This window comes from Dysidea avara, chromosome 9 (assembly GCF_963678975.1).
Source record: "Dysidea avara chromosome 9, odDysAvar1.4, whole genome shotgun sequence".
NCBI classification, from domain to species: Eukaryota; Metazoa; Porifera; class Demospongiae; order Dictyoceratida; family Dysideidae; genus Dysidea; species Dysidea avara.
In genome coordinates this window covers 5,319,602-5,337,072 of record NC_089280.1, presented here as the reverse complement: position 1 = coordinate 5,337,072, position 17,471 = coordinate 5,319,602, and the positions used below count along the sequence as shown (strand labels likewise).

At 37.8% G+C, this 17,471-nt stretch overlaps 3 protein-coding genes across 3 annotated transcripts; 1 reads left to right on the top strand and 2 right to left on the bottom strand.

Annotated features, from left to right (window-relative positions):
- Positions 1–3,385: 3,385 nt before the first annotated feature.
- LOC136266589 (uncharacterized) lies at positions 3,386–4,288 on the bottom strand. The gene has a single exon (XM_066061588.1). The coding sequence runs from the start codon at positions 4,286–4,288 to the stop codon at positions 3,386–3,388; it is 903 nt and encodes a 300-aa protein (XP_065917660.1).
- Positions 4,289–8,182: 3,894 nt separating this feature from the next.
- On the top strand, positions 8,183–15,341 carry LOC136266904 (ubiquitin carboxyl-terminal hydrolase isozyme L5-like). Its single transcript, XM_066061929.1, has 10 exons — positions 8,183–8,342; positions 10,884–10,947; positions 11,928–12,036; positions 12,083–12,208; positions 12,257–12,318; positions 12,773–12,967; positions 13,111–13,225; positions 14,411–14,575; positions 15,068–15,166; positions 15,219–15,341. The coding sequence occupies exons 1-10, from the start codon at positions 8,276–8,278 to the stop codon at positions 15,270–15,272; spliced, it is 1,056 nt and encodes a 351-aa protein (XP_065918001.1). The 5' UTR covers positions 8,183–8,275; the 3' UTR covers positions 15,273–15,341.
- Positions 15,342–16,292: 951 nt separating this feature from the next.
- LOC136266902 (uncharacterized) lies at positions 16,293–17,470 on the bottom strand. The gene has a single exon (XM_066061928.1). It carries the CDS (start codon positions 17,346–17,348, stop codon positions 16,374–16,376), a length of 975 nt encoding a protein of 324 aa, XP_065918000.1. The 5' UTR covers positions 17,349–17,470; the 3' UTR covers positions 16,293–16,373.
- Between the last annotated feature and the right edge of the window lies 1 nt (position 17,471).

Here is a 17,471-nt window from a genome sequence, read left to right as displayed (position 1 = left end):
TCTGTTACTTAGTTTGCCTGGTGTTAATTGAATGTGCTGATTATTCATGTATTATTTTCATTTATTTGCAATATTCCCAAATTATGCTAGAACTAGAATAATTCCAGCATAGCTTCTGCAATCAAAATTCCCAAAAATTATTCCAGCATAATTCCCACTGACCTAGTTATTGGCTAATTTGTTCCAATCACAGATAGATTTGGGGTGGTATATAGCTGAATTTGTTCTAGCAAAAGGGATCTCAAAATGGAGAGGGTGGGACATGGTGGTGGGTGGGATAAGTGGTGCTTAAAAAATAACCAGGAATTTTAAGAACTGCATGATGATGTAGAATAATTTTAATCTTGTTATAATTATATTGCTGATATTGGAGAGAATGCATGCCATTGCAAATTTGTTAACAAAGTTGAAACACTGCTGTTGTATCTTTGACCCAGCGAGCAGCACGTCATTGTACCATCTCAATATTTTGTATGCCCTTCTGTTCTATCATGAACCACAGTAGTGGTTCTCATGAACCACAGTACATAGAGATTGCCTATATTTTTGCCAAAATCCTAATAGAACACACACCTAACACCACCTTAGGAAGATCCCCAACCACAAAAGAAGCCTTAGAAGTAATTTTGAAGAAGTTTAGGTCCACTGGGAAATATGAAGTCAAAAGGAATGAATAAAAGTACTTTTTAAAATTTCTGAAATACGCCATTTTTTGTATCATCATCTTATTATTTTTCTACAGCAGGCAGACCACAGTTTTATCCTCAAAAAGTACTCACATGTTGCTCTAGCTCTGCAGAGCTAGAGCAAAATGTGAGTACTTTTTGAGCAAAATGTGAGTACTTTTTGAGGATAAAAACTACATAACTTTCCTTCCTATATCTTTCTTCACGTCCATGACCTATTTTTAAACACATAAAATAATATTACAATGATCGATAACACCCATTCTCAAGAAAATTTGCTTCTTGTAGGTTCACTTTGTCATTGATCTGAAGACTTAGATTCTGCAAGTGTGTTAAGTGTTTAAAAATAAATATCCAATCTATATATTTATGTTAACAAGTTCATTTGGAAACCTTACATCATTACCTATAATTATTATATAGCACAGTAATGTTCATACCTGAGTAACAATGTTGTTGTGTACCACTGTGTATACTTGACTTATTATAAATCACTTGATGCTTTTCTCATGTTTTAAAAAAAAATATATAGTGGATAAGTTTCTAGTTACTTTCATATGCTTGTTTGTGATTAACTACTGTGTACATATATGCAGTTCCCGAAGTATTATTAGTTACCAAGCAAAGTAGCCATTTCAGCTCAGTTCTAACTAAAATACACAGCCTTAAACATGGGGTACAGTACACAGAATGTGTCTACTTATCTTAGTTTTAGCATGAATGGTGCAGAGTGATAATATGGATTCAGTTTTTAAAGCATGAATGATTACAACCATGTAAATAGTTACTATAAGAGTTGGGAGTAATGCATGACATATATAATAATATTACTTTGCAGGCCTAGGGCCAATGATTTCTAATGTACATGTATGCATGGTGTATACAGGTTAAAAGCTTCAGAAATGTTAGTGTTTGGGGTTATATAGGTTATAAAGTATTGTACCACTGGTATATGTGTTTGGTGTATACTATAGCTAGTGTGTATATATCCGTTGTGTATAACCTGGCTGTGTATACGCATGCATAATATACTTATGTATAATATACTATGCATACTTAAGTATATACCGTGCATATTTATGTATATCTGTGCATACCTACACCCTGTGTATACCTGTGTACAGGTAGGATTTCAGGAGAGGGTTGTTACCAGGCATTAATAATAGGTGGGTGAAAGTAACTGATTGGTTGGTACAACTAGCTCCACAGTGTGCAAAGCACACTCAGCATACTCTATCTAGGGGGGGTCTGGGAGCGTTACCCCCACTGGAAAATTTTGCAAATGTAGTCTAATTGAGATTGTAATTTGGACCAAAAAAATGATATGTCACTTTGTTTAAGTGGCTTACAAATCTTATAATAATAACAATATGATGTCATTATTCCCTGTAGCAGTTGTGATACTAGCTGTCATGCACAGCCAGTATCTTAAAATCTAATCTTAAAGAACAGAAAGGGGGAGAAATGCACATGATCAACACCAAACTATTTTGCCATTGTGTTTCAAGTATAGTGTGCTTTTACAATCTCATGCATGGCTCAAACTTTATAGCTAAATGTCCAAAATATAGTCAACAAAAAAAGCTCGAGGGCTTGTGTGGTAAGCATCAGTGAAGGGGGTAGGTTGACTCACCAGAGTGTGGAATACATATGTGTACACTTAGGATGTGTAGCATGCTCCAGCTAGGGATTCTGGAGCAGGGGAGGGGGCGTGCTCCCTCAGGAAATTTAGGAAACTGAATAGCTATCACAAGATTGAATTTTAAATCCAATATCTCATTCGGGAAGAAGTTCAATAGAACTATATAGTAGGGTTAAATCAGCTGGAAACATTTAAATTTTAATTAACAAAACGAACTATACTCCGTACCGTGTTATTGGATTTTATTTTTAATACAATGTATAGTAGTGGACTGTCAAACAGAATCAGGGGTGGAGGAAGTAGTTGATATGAAGGGGGGCTGGGCTGACCCAGGCTTATTTCAAGTTTAGTAAGGTGAGACAAAAAAAAAAAAAAAGGTCACAACCAACTGACAAGAGCTTTCCACCTCACCAGCTACCATTTCTAGTTGATAAACTACATAAAAATCCTTACATAGCTCGCTACACACTGACTACTTTATTAGAGTGACTGCTCTATTAGAGTATCTCGATCTTTATCACAGTTTTCAGCCCCACTCCAAGAAAGATAATTTCGGTGTGATATCATTCTGAGGGGGGCTAAGCCCCCCCTCAGCAGACCGAGGGGGGGCTTCAGCCTCCTAGCCCTCCCCCCTTTCCGCCGCCTATGAACAGAATAAAGAGTAGCTATATACTGTATGGATTAGACTGAATTGTAAGGCAAATTAAATGGTGGAGCAAAAAGAGATTTTCAAAAACACATGCAGGATTGGATCTTGAAGTCATTTTATCACATGTAGATATTTAAAAGACACATGCACGTACATAACTTCACCAGACTTTATAGATAGCCATGCACTGTTTTGTGATGTAAGTTGCGAGAGAGAACCATCATTATTATAAATGAGAAAACACAATAAGTAGAGTTAGCTTACAGTATGTGTGACCTCAGTCTCATGCGACCACAATCAGATCGTAGTAAAAGATCTGTGTGGGCACGGCAAGGTAAATACAAGAACAAAACTGACAAACATACATACATACAGAAAACAAAAAAAAAGTGATTAGTAGTTACAAATTTAAGGAGACCACTCACTGCAGTTCCTAGAAAAGAAAATTTGTTGTGAGCATGTAATGCAAGTGTTGGCTGCTCTATCTAGAGTCTGCCTTATGTTAGATTTGGTGGCAATAGACGGCTGAGTTAAATCAATAAAACTCTTTAAAGCGTGAGTACCGCTAGGCAGATAGTGACCTAGCACACTAATTTCTACTGTTTCATAATAGTTAGGAATTTGTAAGCGGTCAAATTCTGAAAGCAGCTGTAAATATTCAGTCTTGTTTTGCTTCCTGGATCTTGCTTCCTGAATGTGATGCTCAGAGTCCAAAGGACAAGTCAGTTCTAGTAAAGCTACAGTAGATGCTTCAGAGTTGTAGACAACAATATCTGGCCTGTAAGGTGTGAACAGTAGGCTTGATGGTACAGTTCCTTGAGGTCCTTCACTGGCTCGTAAGCCATGTATGTCTGCATACACTTGAATTGATGAAAAGCCGACAAAAATGTCCACAAGCCAAGATGCCAGAAGATAGAGAACCTTGTCATGCCTATATGTATAGCGCTGTTGAGTTAGTGTCACAGGACAACCACCTAAGATGTGAGCTGTTGTAGGGCGAGAGTATGCACATAACGTGCAGTGTATGTCAGACTGAATGCACCATTGTCTCAAGTTAACTGCTGTTGGTAGTGTATCAGAAGCAGCTCTTAGTAAGAAAGACAGTTGTCCAGGATTGAACCCTGCTATCAGTCTGTTCCAGGTCTTACATGAATCCTCCAATTTAGCAGAGTCGGCAAATTTACACTGGACTGTTAGTGTCTGTAAATGGGTGTTACAGTTAGATTTGATATTGTTAGATAATAATTTCTTTGCTTTCATGTACAAGGATCGTGCAGTTGGCAATGAGGATAGTTGTTCACTAGCACGCATCAGTAGGGAGTAGTCAGTATCACGTATTTGTAAAGCAACATTTCCAAGTTGTAACTGTAATCCCAGCTCTTGAAGCCGGGAGTCTGAAGAAGCACTAACACAGGATAACAGGCTTAACTTGGCTTCTCTGGAAACTTGCGTGATGCTGGAGCAGCAGATACCAGGATAATAGAGTAAAACTCAGCTAGCACTGCGTGGGAGATTTAGCCACTTTTTAAGATATCGAGTGGCTGTTGATTCTAGTTGTGAAATTGTTGAAACAGAAACTGAGTCAACACAAAGGGTAAAACGTAGAAGTGAAATTATGTAATTCCTGTATATCCACAGTTTATATTCCCCATGAATCTGAAGAGAATCAGTAGCTGACAATAAACTAGTCAAGCGAACCTTCACATGTGCACCTGCAACCTTCTTAGTGGCACTTATAGATACATCAATAATTTTCCCCAAAAACTTGGTCTCTCCTTCAACAATGGATTTGGTAGCACCCTTAGACAACGAAATTCCCTGAGGAATAATCTTCAAACCATCAAATAAGTAAGAAACACACTTAACTGGCTTGAAGGAGAGATCTAAATCAGCTGCTTTTTTATCAATTGATTGCAACACTGAGGTGTGGATAGTAAGATCAGTCGAGATCAGAGTGACATCATCTGCATACCCTTTTAATGAGTGTTCCGACGAAGGTGCATATTTCAATCTGACTTTTATACAACTATGGCCTCATCACCATATTTTACAACTAGTTTAAAGTTATACAACTAGGTTTCTAGGGACTTGTCTGTAAGTTGTCTGTAAGTTAATATGTAACCGGTTACAATTTTAAAGCAACAACCCCAACTTAGGTCACTACTTTACTTTCTGGGCACAGAAATTATTCAAATTAAGATTGAATCTGGTGGCAATTCTGACTGGAAGGAATTGAATTAACATCATGTTTAGGCTATATATAGTTACTTTTCAGAAAGCTGAATTTGGTGGAAAATTTGTAAATAATAATAATTACTGAAATTCATGATCAACACTGAAAGAATGAATGCTACTAAGCTGAGCAGAATTTAACCATATGTAAATATACTGTACTCTCCAAAAGAAATTTTGAAAAATTAGCCTTCTGAGATTGAATTTGGTGCCAGTTTATACTATATAATGGGGTGTATCCATTCACTGGACTGGACTACTGCACTCACATAAAATTTGCTCAAACACATTTTTTTCAACCACAAACACATTTTTCAACCACTAAAAGTGATTACATAGAGCAGTATACCACACATGGGGTTAAGGCCCTCCATGTCTTCAGGGGCGGATCCAGAGTCTGGAAAGAGGGGGGGGGGGGGGGCACCTTGCTGAAAAAAGTTGAAGAGCAAAAAACAAAAAAAAAAAAAGGTCACAACAATAATAGCTAGTTATCCTTTACCAAATTATATCATGTATGTTATGTAAAATAAAATCTTATTTATAGCTTCATAAGTAAGCTGCACTGCCTCATGAACATTGTGACTGCTTTATTAGAGTAATTGACTGCTCTATTAGAGTATCTCGATCTTGTATGCAATTTCTTGAAGGGGGGGCATTTGCCCCAAATGCCCCATCCTGGATCCGCCATTGGTCTTGTCATATAAAAATCAACAAAGAGGCACATACAGTCTATTTTAAAAAAAAATTATAAAACTATTTATTAAGACTTTATTAAGTATGTTTGAAAAAGTTCTATAGTTTTGGTGTTCTGTTTAATGGTATTACATTGGCTTTTTACTCTTGTTACACTCACTGCATTTATTTGCAAATATATGTAACCTTACCTTGCTGTTTGAAAGTGTGCGCATTGGGAAGCTTAAATGTGCCACTGCGCACTCATTGCTATTTACAAACATTAATAACCAAAGAGCAAGCAAAGCTGAAGTGAATACACAGGATATAGGCGATTTTATGTTACAGTAACGTAATGTAATTACATGTTGTAAAACGTATAATGGTGTGCTATTTTACAAAAGAAGGCTAGAGAAGACAGACATGCATTAACAATGCTAACAGTGCACGAAACATTGCTAGCAGTAGGCAAATTATTTTTGATAATAAACTGCACTAAGGTTTTAGTGTAATTTTTGTGATTAATGTACAAGTTTTATGTCTCATGGTGTCAGTTACTAAAACACTAGTTTGGCGATAAAAACATAAGAAAACAAAAATATCTGAGTCCAGTAGTCCAGTCCAGTGAATGGATACACCCCTATATAATGTTTATTGAAAGTTCAAATACTACTGAGCTAAAAAAAGTAGTAATTTAAGGTGTAGGCTATAGCATGCACATCTAAATAGTATCCACTATATAGACTCTGCTGGTGTGTAAAAGTATAACCAGAGGAGAATTTCTTGTCACATTAACTAGGGGTCAGCTAAACTCTATAGATATTTTACGGTGTTCATAATTACACTACTCCTGACTGTTTTATTAGAGTATATGACTTGACTGCTCTATTAGAGTATCTCAGTGTAAAGGGACAATTAGTTTCCCATGTTCACCTTGTGCTATGCCTGTACATGGGTAGCAATTTCTATGACAGATTTTGGACATGCTATACACAGACATAATTAAACTGCACCAAAATGTTTGAATTATTTTTAAAGTGCCTAGCTATGTACAGTGAGCACACTATGAAAAAATTCTGAAGGAGTTTGGGGGGGAACCCTAAATCTGTTCCTGTGAAAATTATGAATACTTCCTAACCCTACACAACACATTGCTCAGGGACATGCAGTATGTACTTACTAACTAGCACTAAACTGTGACTATAGCAGATATTCAACATATCTCTGTTGTCAGCAAGCTAAGCGTTAGCTCCTAATTTATTCCATAGCCAATTTCATTGACATACGTACGTTACAGTCTACAAATATTTCAGCCTGTGTACAACTTCTTAAATTCTTAGTTGTAAAATTAATATCGTAATCAAATGCTACTTTTCATTATTATGTTTCATTGTCATTCCCGGGGTGACCCTTGCCACCACCTCCAGCACTAGATGGACAAAGTAAGACTGTAATCATAAAGAGATTAATGGGATGGAAGCACTTGATCCTCAGATATTGTAAGATCAGGTGCACCACTAGTCACTGGACTGCCAAAATGAGACCTTGCTCCATATCAAACAGGTCACAGCCGACCTGAGTAAGAAAAGCTGGTGGAGCATCTAATCCAGGATAACACATTGCTATAACTCTGGTCACTCTGAGCAGCAAGCACAGACGTCAACTACTTGTAAGCAGTTGTAGCCGCACTGCCCTTTCCCCCAAAAATAAAGATACCAATGGGATAAAGGAGACATCCCGCATACGCTGTTCATACCATTGCTGTTCGTTACGCTCCAGATGAGTAACTGCTATAAGATACCATAACAAGGAACAGTTAGATTAAGTCTCTTACATCAACTGATGACGGTTTCCCCAGAATCCTTACACATGAACACCTCATCTTCCACATTGGCCATGGCATAATGAAGACTCGCCAGATAAGGGTTACAACACTGGCTCAATCTCCACATCATGACAAACCTCAGGCAACGCAGCTGTGGTGAAATCCCTAAGTACACACAGTGCGTAGGGAAACCACCAGATGCACAATTCATTGCATGATTTACAGTGAAGTCATGACCACACACATACTAGGGAACACACTGGGCAACTACCCATATAGCAAACACAATGTATTCCTAAAAAGATGTTCTCACAGATAACCAAGACGACAAAGGCTACTACTCCAAATAATGCATACCATTTATCGAATTTTTAAACTTCACGAACGAGATACTGAAAATGTTCTTAAATCCGGGTGATATTACGTAACACCTCATGATCAGAACTATAGTCATTGAGCAGTCTCGCGGCATAATTTGCTAGGCTTTACCTCAGAACCCACAATCGATTTGGTAGTGTAGCAAGAGTTGAGCAGCCAATCCGCTCTAGCCAACTTGCTGGCCACGAAACATGTCAGAAGAGTGGTGTTTGATTGAGAGCGATCCTGGAGTATTCACTGAACTGATTAAAGGTTTTGGTGAGTTTAGATTGTGAATTAACATCGATTTCGGTGGGGTACGTAGCTTAACGACTGTTGCTGGTTGTGTCAAATCAACAAATTCTTATCACAGTCCATGCCAAACGAATATCAAGTGTTTACTGTTATCATCGTATGTACAATTACTGTACGTATTTGCCCCGTTTCACCTTGGGATATTTTGCTCGCTTAGGCTTCTAGGCTAGAGGTAAATACCTCGTACAGGCTCCTTCTCCTTCTGTGTTCACCTCCAGTGCCTAACCGATTCCCCACCACAGGAGGTTACAAGTCCCCATCATATATTTACTCTGACAATATTATAATATCAGATAATGCTTTGACATGCTTTACACACCCAAGATAGAAATCTGCTGTTTTAACCCTCTGCAATCCGCTCTGCACTCTAACCCTTTGTGCATTTTGCCAATCCACTCTGACAAGTTTTACTTCAGTTTGATAAACAAGGGATTGGTAAATGCACAAAGCGAATTATAAAATAAGAGAATGTTATTTCAGGTGGCCAAAATTTGTTGTATCATTGTTCAAGTGGCTAAATTCAAAGACACACTGTCAAAGGAGAAATAGACTAATCACTTCATTGGTTCAATTGCTCGTCCTCAGTTATACTTTTAGACCAAGTTTGACGTTCATACGGTGTACAATTTGAGACTTACAGGCACAATCACCCAAAGTTTCAGTTGCGCATGTCTCTCGGCAAGTTTTGTTGCTGTTATTTACCTCCACAATTGCCTTTTTGCCTTATTCACAGTAGAGAACAAGACTACTGCATGTAATAATCACAATAATATAGCAGCACAGTGCCTTAGACTTTTGCTAATAAATGCTGCAGACAGTCTAGTATTAAAATACAGCAAGTATGTTTGCATAGACTCTCTTTCTGGGTGCATGTGTGTACAGCCAAGGATCTATGACCATTGGAACACTAAAAGTACGTATACTTTATGTTTGCTGCAAATGCCCCTACCATGGGGGTGGCGAAGGTGAGTATAGCAATGATAGGTGTATACAGCAATGGTGGACATGCCTACTGTAGTTTAGTGAGATCAACCTTTAGAAATATAGATATGGGCCTCAGTATTGTTTTAGGAGTAACTACAACTTGCAGCATGCATACTATAAATATTGTGTCATGAATATTTAAGTTGTTGTAATGAAAGTATTGAAAATTGTTGTCAAAAATTTCAACACTGGCTCTCTTGATGAAAATTAAAATGGCAAACTAATATTTCATTATCATATCTACGTACTTGGTGGGCCTCATGACACAAGGCTACAGTGCACTACAAACAGAGCTTGCATCCAACAGAGCTGATACTGTTCTGTAGATGCAGTCCAAGGGGGCAAATATGCATGCACAACACACGATAATACAGCTTTTCGTAGACATTGTTTTGTTTCTACTACAGTACACTATATTTAATGTCACCGAAATGTGATGATTATAAGCTGTGTACAATTCTTTAAGATAAACATTTTGTATTGGTGATACATGTGACCTGAAACAGGTAATTTTTTTTCTATTCAGTGAATTTTTTAGTGGAATTTTTGTCATTTTCAGACAAGCGTAACTCAATAACCACAAAGGCTACAGGCTTGATTTTTTTACTGTTTGACGTTGCTTCAGCCTGATATGAGCCTTTTGGTGTATTGCAGTATCTTCAATGCATACGTGGACTAACTGCACCTTTGTGTTTGGCATCCCATTTCTCTTTACTGGGTGTTGACTTGCAGTAAAGTGTGATGGCTTATATGTACCTTCAATGCGTAGTGACTGGATTGATTGTAGTGGTGCTTCTTTCATTTGTAAAACTGTGTAATGGGATGAACGTAGCTGAAAACAAAGCATTATGGCCACTTCACTTTTTCAGTAATTGATAGAGGTGCATTCAGGCGTAAACAATCACAGAAATAAAAAAGTAGTGAAACATGATACACCTGCAGACTGGTGTACCTTGTTTCAATACTTTATATTATTTCTGTGATCCCTAAAATTCCTTGTAATTGTTTTTGTAACATTATTATGATGGGTGTGAACCATCAACCACATAACAAGAAAGAATGGCACCAGGATTATACATAATTGAGCTTAAAATTTCTTTTACTTGCTTGTTACAATTCCCTGAAATACAGTTGAACGAGCAAAGGTTTGCTCTTATATAGACTCACTTCAGAGGGTTTACTTACAACAAGGGAATTTACACACACCATTACGTAGCTAGAAATAGAGTAATCACATTATCTGATTAGACTGAGATTTAGCACATGTAAATTGGGTCCACTGTGCATGTTCCCTGCACAGTAGTGGATCCAGAGGAATTACAAGGGTTCCACATTTCTCCTGTTGAACATCCTACCAACTTTTAGCTGAGTCAAAACCAGTTATCACTAAAGAGATTATTTACTGTGCAATGTAAAGTAACATTTATAGTGGTCAAATCAGTAGTCACATTTATTAAGTGATATTGTACATTTCCACAATTCCTCTGTGTTGTTTTTACCATCCTGCTGTCTTGTGTACAGGGGTAGAGGATGCTCAGGTGGAAGAGATGTTCTCACTGGATGACTCATCATTTGATGATTTGAAGTGAGTAAAAAACCTGCCCTGTGCCTTTTGAATTTACCGAACAGATGGCTGTACACAAAATCAATACACTGTACAGTGAAGCCTTTCTCTTCATCCACCTCTTTATACACATAGTAGGTATGGCCACCTCATTATAGTGGTCATGTCAAGTACTGTAGGTCCCAAACATAACCAAATTGTACCACACGGCCTCATTAATAATTACATCATATATAACTCAGTGACCTCAGACCTCAGTGTAGTGTAGAGGTGTGGGTAGGTTGTTGTCACTAAGGCTTGTCACTCAGTAATGGGTAAGACTAGGATTCATGCTGTAATACTGTATATCTGCTAGTCTATATATTTAGCAGTACAGTTGAACCTCTCTCTGATATACACTTTGGGACAAAGTCCACTTTTTCTGCAACGAAAGGGTTTCTTCTTTTCAGAGGTAAAGTATTATCGTCATTCGGGTTTGCTATGCTGTATATGTGGAGTTAGTGGATATAGTTTTCATCTCAGATATTTACATACAGTAGTAAACTTATATTATATACACACAATACTTAAGACCTCTATCTGAAATGACATCACAAACATAAAATGGCTGCCAATAGTGGGGGGACTTTATTTTCGAGTACAGATGCCTATAGAGAAAATATTTAAATCGGCCATATTTCAGTCGAGAAAAGAGATACGGAGCTACAGCCAACAGGTATGGTTATAAAACATTAGAATTAATCATTTATGCATCTTTTGGAAGCTTTTTGATCGTAGATTTCGACTATAGTGTAAGGTCATCCTTGTATTATTTATAACCATACCTGATAGTTAGAGCTCCGTATTTTCTGTCTCGGCAGAAATATGATCGATCAAAAAATTTTCTCCATAGGCACCTGTACTTGAAAATATTAAAGTCCCCCCACTATTGGCGGCCATTTTATTCCGTGACATCATTTTGGATAGAAGTCATACTTAGAATATATGTATTCTAATTTTAGACCAGTGTATGGACTAGTATTTCTGTTCAAATGGTTGCCAGGAGACCACAATAACCAGGGATCAGTGGTAATGGATAGTAGACGGACAGAGATATTCTTTGCTAAACAGGTGTGTCGTGTTGCTATGGTTACAAGTGTGTATCACATGACCTCAGGTGATCACCAATGCTTGTGCTACACAAGCCATACTCAGCATACTCCTGAATTGTGAGCACGCCGACTTCAAATTAGGCAAGACCTTAACTGATTTAAAAGACTTCTCTATTACACTCCCTCCAGAGGTGCTGTGCAGTTATTCTAATTGTTTTACTCAAGTGTGATTGTTACAGATGAAAGGGCAAGCGCTAACAAATGCTGACATCATCAGAAAAGTACATAACAGCTTTGCAAGGTGCATATGTACTTGTGTATTGTATGAAACTTCTTTACAGTCGACACTTGAACCAACAATCTTTAGACCTACAATTGGCATATAAACAAAATGTGTTGTAGTGTTTGTTATTGTTTTCTCTGTTGCAAAGATTTGATGCAAGTGGTCTAGGGTGAAGTTGACATAAAGTGAATATACATGTATGTACAGTACATGTCACCTGTATGTTCTATTAGAGTATTTATTTTACTAGCTAGTAGATAGTTCTTTATAGATGCACTTGACAAGGGGCCTGATCATGAAGTGTAAAGTTAGGGGCTAAGTATGCTTCACGTGATGCTGTATGACTGCAAGAGCTTCGTAAATGATTTACACACAGCTGTCTTTAGTTGATGCTATTTTAATTTAGAGATTTTTGTAAAACTGTTTGTACAGTATTGCGATGTGAATATTACAAGGTACACTTCTTTTCTAGACAACAAATGTTTGATTTTGACAAGAGCTTTACCAGCAAAGATGATGATGTGTTTCACTTTGTAGCCTTTGTTCCCATTAAGGGACGTCTCTATGAGTTGGATGGGTTACAGGAAGGACCAATTGACCTTGGCCCATGTGATCAGGAGGACTGGCTTAGTGTTGCTAAGCCACTACTGGATGAGCGTATGCAGAGGTAGGTGTGGCTGGTGATGTCAGAGAGGGACTTTCCCTTTTGTATGATGATGTCATAATGAAAGTTTTCCTTTTGTGTGGGTGTGGCTACTGGCTAGTAATATCTTGTGCTGTACAGGAACTTACCCTTTGTTGTGTATTTAGTTTCAGTGAAGGAGAGATACACTTCAATTTGATGGCAGTGGTTGGCGATCGCAGGAAGAGATTTGTGAAGGAGATTGAACGCCTTGAGTCTCGGAGAGACTTAGCTGCTAAAATGGTGGGCTTACTTTAAAGGTGTAAGGCTGTGGTCTGCAGTAGTATGTGCACTGGAACATGTTAATATGGTATTGAAATAAACTGCATATAAACTTTTTAAAGAGGAAGTGCTTCAGAGTACAATGTACAGGTTAACATTCCTCATGGTATACCTTTAAGGGCAATTTTACAACATTTTACTAAAACATAATTTACAATATTTACTAAAACAATATGTTGGAGATGTGTATGAATATAATGCGTACAAGATATCTGGTGTACAACCATCTAAAAATGATAGCAGATAATATTCAGCTGTATGTGAACACAATGTGACTCGCTAAGTAAATAACCGACTTGTTCGCATTTTCCTCGAACTTTGTTTTATGACTTTTTTGTTATCCAGAGGGAAAAACTAATGAGCTGTTCAGCCTTATCTGGTAAGTGCTATCGGAGTTATAGTGATAGACAACAAGAAGAGCAAAATAAGCAGTAGTCTATTATGCTTTTTAATCTTCCAATTATTCTTTCTGGTAATTCTTTTTAAAACCTGGAATTTGTGCAGAAACAAGCTTATTAGTTAGCATTTAAATAAGTGACTGCATTAGGACTTGTAGTTGACTGATCTATTAGAGTATAAGTGACTGCTCTATTAGAGTATCTTATGCTTGCGGTTTCAGTGTTGTGTCCAAAAGATTTTTGCATCACACTACAAGAAAAACTTATAATTTTGTGCAAACTATTTTGTAGAACTTATCCAATTATTTGGGAATATTTCCCAATTCTTTCCACTACCTATTATTCCCAAAATTATTCCGGCGTAATAGACGTGTCTCTAGAGCAAAACAATCGATTTGTACATTGCCTATATGAGAAAAAACTACAGACGTTTGTTTAATCGATCGTAACTTTTGATTGCAACAGGCTACAGAGTTGGAACTTGTGTCAACCTATTCACCATGAACTGGGACATCTGTCAAGGTATAGTTTTTTGGCCTAAACACACTTGCTATTAAGCAAGAAGACTGTTCAATCTTAGAAACAGTGACAATAAAGTTATGTTTTACCGCAACATAAACAAACACGTGTAACTCATGTTTGTTTTATGGTACAGAAATGAAACAAAGATATTCTTTCTTAGCGGGTAACAAATGTTTTGTTGAGATTCCAAGTACAGTGTTAAAAATGCTCTTTTTGTGTTCCCAAGATTGAGGCCATTGTGGGTGGAGAAGATGTTGAAGCAATGATGGCCGGCTCTGATCTCCCCAGTGATCCTGATGTACTACAGATGGTGATTGAGAGCTCACAAGCTGAAGTTGCCAACCTACAAGCTAATATTACTGAAGAGGACAGGAAAATGGAACAATATCGAGTATGTTGTTTATCACATACCATTAAGCTAGAATGTCGATTTAGTACTTCACAGTAGCATAATGAATTAGAAACCACTTGTGTAACTGCTGTAGGCCTGTTACAGTTGCTATGGTTGCTTTTGTTGTTACTGGTTACTTGTTGTGGTTACTGATGCATACATTCAAATGAGCAAAAGTTGCAAGGCTAAAAGGAGAATGATCAAAGCTATTTACCCTTCCCTTAGTTTGCTTAATCTGAACCACAAGCTTTAGGGTTTCATGAGGTGTATGTATGTGTCCTAAATCCTGATCAACAAAGTGTCCAGGATGAAGGGGGGTCTGTGTGAACACTAATCCCAATCTTTGGTTGATCTCCTTGTGAGATGTGTATGCATCTTGTGTACTTACATACCTTTCCATCTGGCTTTTTCAATATGACATGTAGTATCTGTCTTGCTTTGTAGCTTCAAAAGAATTATGAACAATGTGATAATTCTGTGTCCCTTTCATAGATAGAGAACATCAGGAGACGTCACAACTTCCTCCCACTAGTGATAGAGTTGTTGAAGATATTAGCCAAGAAGGGTCAGCTTGTACCACTGACTGAAAAGGTGAGGAACTGACCAATGGTAGCACCTCTTTACCAGCCACTGTTACCTTCAGGCTAAAGAGAAGGCAGCAAAGGAAACAACAAAGAAGAAAAAGAAATCGTCATGATGTGTTAACTCCAGCAACTACACTCTACCCCTGAGAATGTACCACTTTCATTAGAACAATTTAACCATAGTACGTATTGGTCATTGTTAATGTACAGTAGGCTAGGGCTGAAAATAGATACTAAATTTACTGGCCAGACAGATGGTCACTTGCTTCACACAAGTTATATCATGAAAACATCGGAACAAACAAGCCATTTAAATAATTGTAGTGTACACAGTTGTGGTTGTTGTATAATAAAGAAAGTTAGGCACAATCAAGAGACTGATCCAATAGTTAATAAAGAAGGCTTTACCCACTCTCAAATGTAGCAACTATGGCTTTAAACAGTTGCAAACTTTGCAACAGATTTCTATTATAGTGATATCTGTTTCAGCTCTAGTGTACAGTACTAGTAGTACAGTATACACTAGTAACTATGCCATGTCCCCAACATGGACTTGCCTTACTGGAAAGGTCAACTCTCAATGTGATATTCCCCAAGTAGTCAACATGTGTGTACATGATTCATTGACTGACCAAACATGGGAGTAAAGTACACAAGGGGGAAAACCAGGCATGTCAGAAACTGTGGCTTTTGGTCTTGTGCTAACCACTTCCACCAGTGTGAAAAATACTACACTTGTCCACCTACCAAGCTATGCTAGCCACCTTGAATATTATGTATGTGAAACACTAGGTATGTACTGCAGTGATACCTGCATTCCCATTACCTTTGGACTAAAATTATCATGTGGTTTGATTAAGCAGGTCATTATGCACACAAATGACAACACAGTGTAATAATACAAGTGACGAATCAGCACATATAGATACTATAGGTTCAACACATTGTGAATGAACAAAGCTATCACAGCCTCTTCTCCATCATCAACATTGTACATGCACGTTAAGGTGGACCTTTTCTTGAAAGTGTCAAACAAGCCCATGTATGGTAGACTAACATACCTACACCTACAAACATACAATGCACATCTGCATCAGACTTGTTGGTACGCATGCAGCTATACTCTCAACTAGTGCAGGTTATTAGTTCAATACATAATACTACCATTTCCACATAATTATGTACAATCAACTTATAAAATTTTTTCAAGACAATTAAAAACCTGGGTTTCTAGACTTTCCTTTGCTTTTCACTTTCTTGCCCATCTTCTTGGCTTTCTTGGTATCAATCCTCTCCTTAATGTGTCTCTGTCTTGTCTCCTGTTTCAGTTCTATCCTCTTCTGCTCCTGACCTTTCCTAGCCTTCCACTTCTTCTGGCTACTTCGCTTCTGTTGCTGCTTTTTTTTAATTGTCTTCTTCAACAAAATGGGGTCGTCTTTGATTTTATCACCTCTCGCTTTGCTAACAGCTCTACTCCAGTTCAGTTTTTCCTCTAATTCTTCACTTCTCTTAGCATCCTTCTCTTTAAGGGCCTTTAAGCTTTGTTCTTTTGCCTCGGCTTTGGCAAGGAGTTTTTTGTAGTTAACTTTTTTATTCTTATCTACCTTGTCACTTGGTTCTGATGTAACAGTAAAGTCAAATTTACTAAACACCACTTTGCCGTCCTCTCTGACTACGGCTGGTTTTTTCACTGGAGTACTAGCAACTGTGACTGTTTTAGACTTTGGTTTCTTCTTTCTATCCTGCTTGGTTGTCACTGCTGCTTTCTTTTTCTTGCCACCACCAGGCTGCACACCTTCTCGTCTTGTTTGTAGTCTGGCTATCTTGGATCGTAGTTTCTCTTTCAGGTCACCCAATGACTCACTGTGTGAGTTTTCTACGCTGAACCCCTGAAGTATTGAAGATGGTACCTTTGGCTGGTTATCTTGCTCAGTGACTTCTTTACCATGGCCATCACTATGTTCTGGGTCAAGTTTTAATCTCTTTGCACGTTTGCTTGCTTCTTTGATTGCCTGTTTAGGCTTCCTCTCTCTTTTGTTATGAAAAAACTTTCCACCTCTTTTAGACTGCTCGCCTTCGTCTTGCTCGTGCAGATACTTGGCTGGTATCATGGCCAACATTGAGCTAAAGTATGTAGAATGAGCCTCAAGACGCTCTAAAACTTCCTCTGACATTCTTTCGTCATCCATCGCTTACTTGAGTGTCTCTAGGGGCGAGGATCAATCTTGTACTGCTTGAATGAGAGAAATGCTCACACGTGCTTACTATAACTTTAGATTCTAATTAGAACACACTTCGTGTTTGTTCGCCGT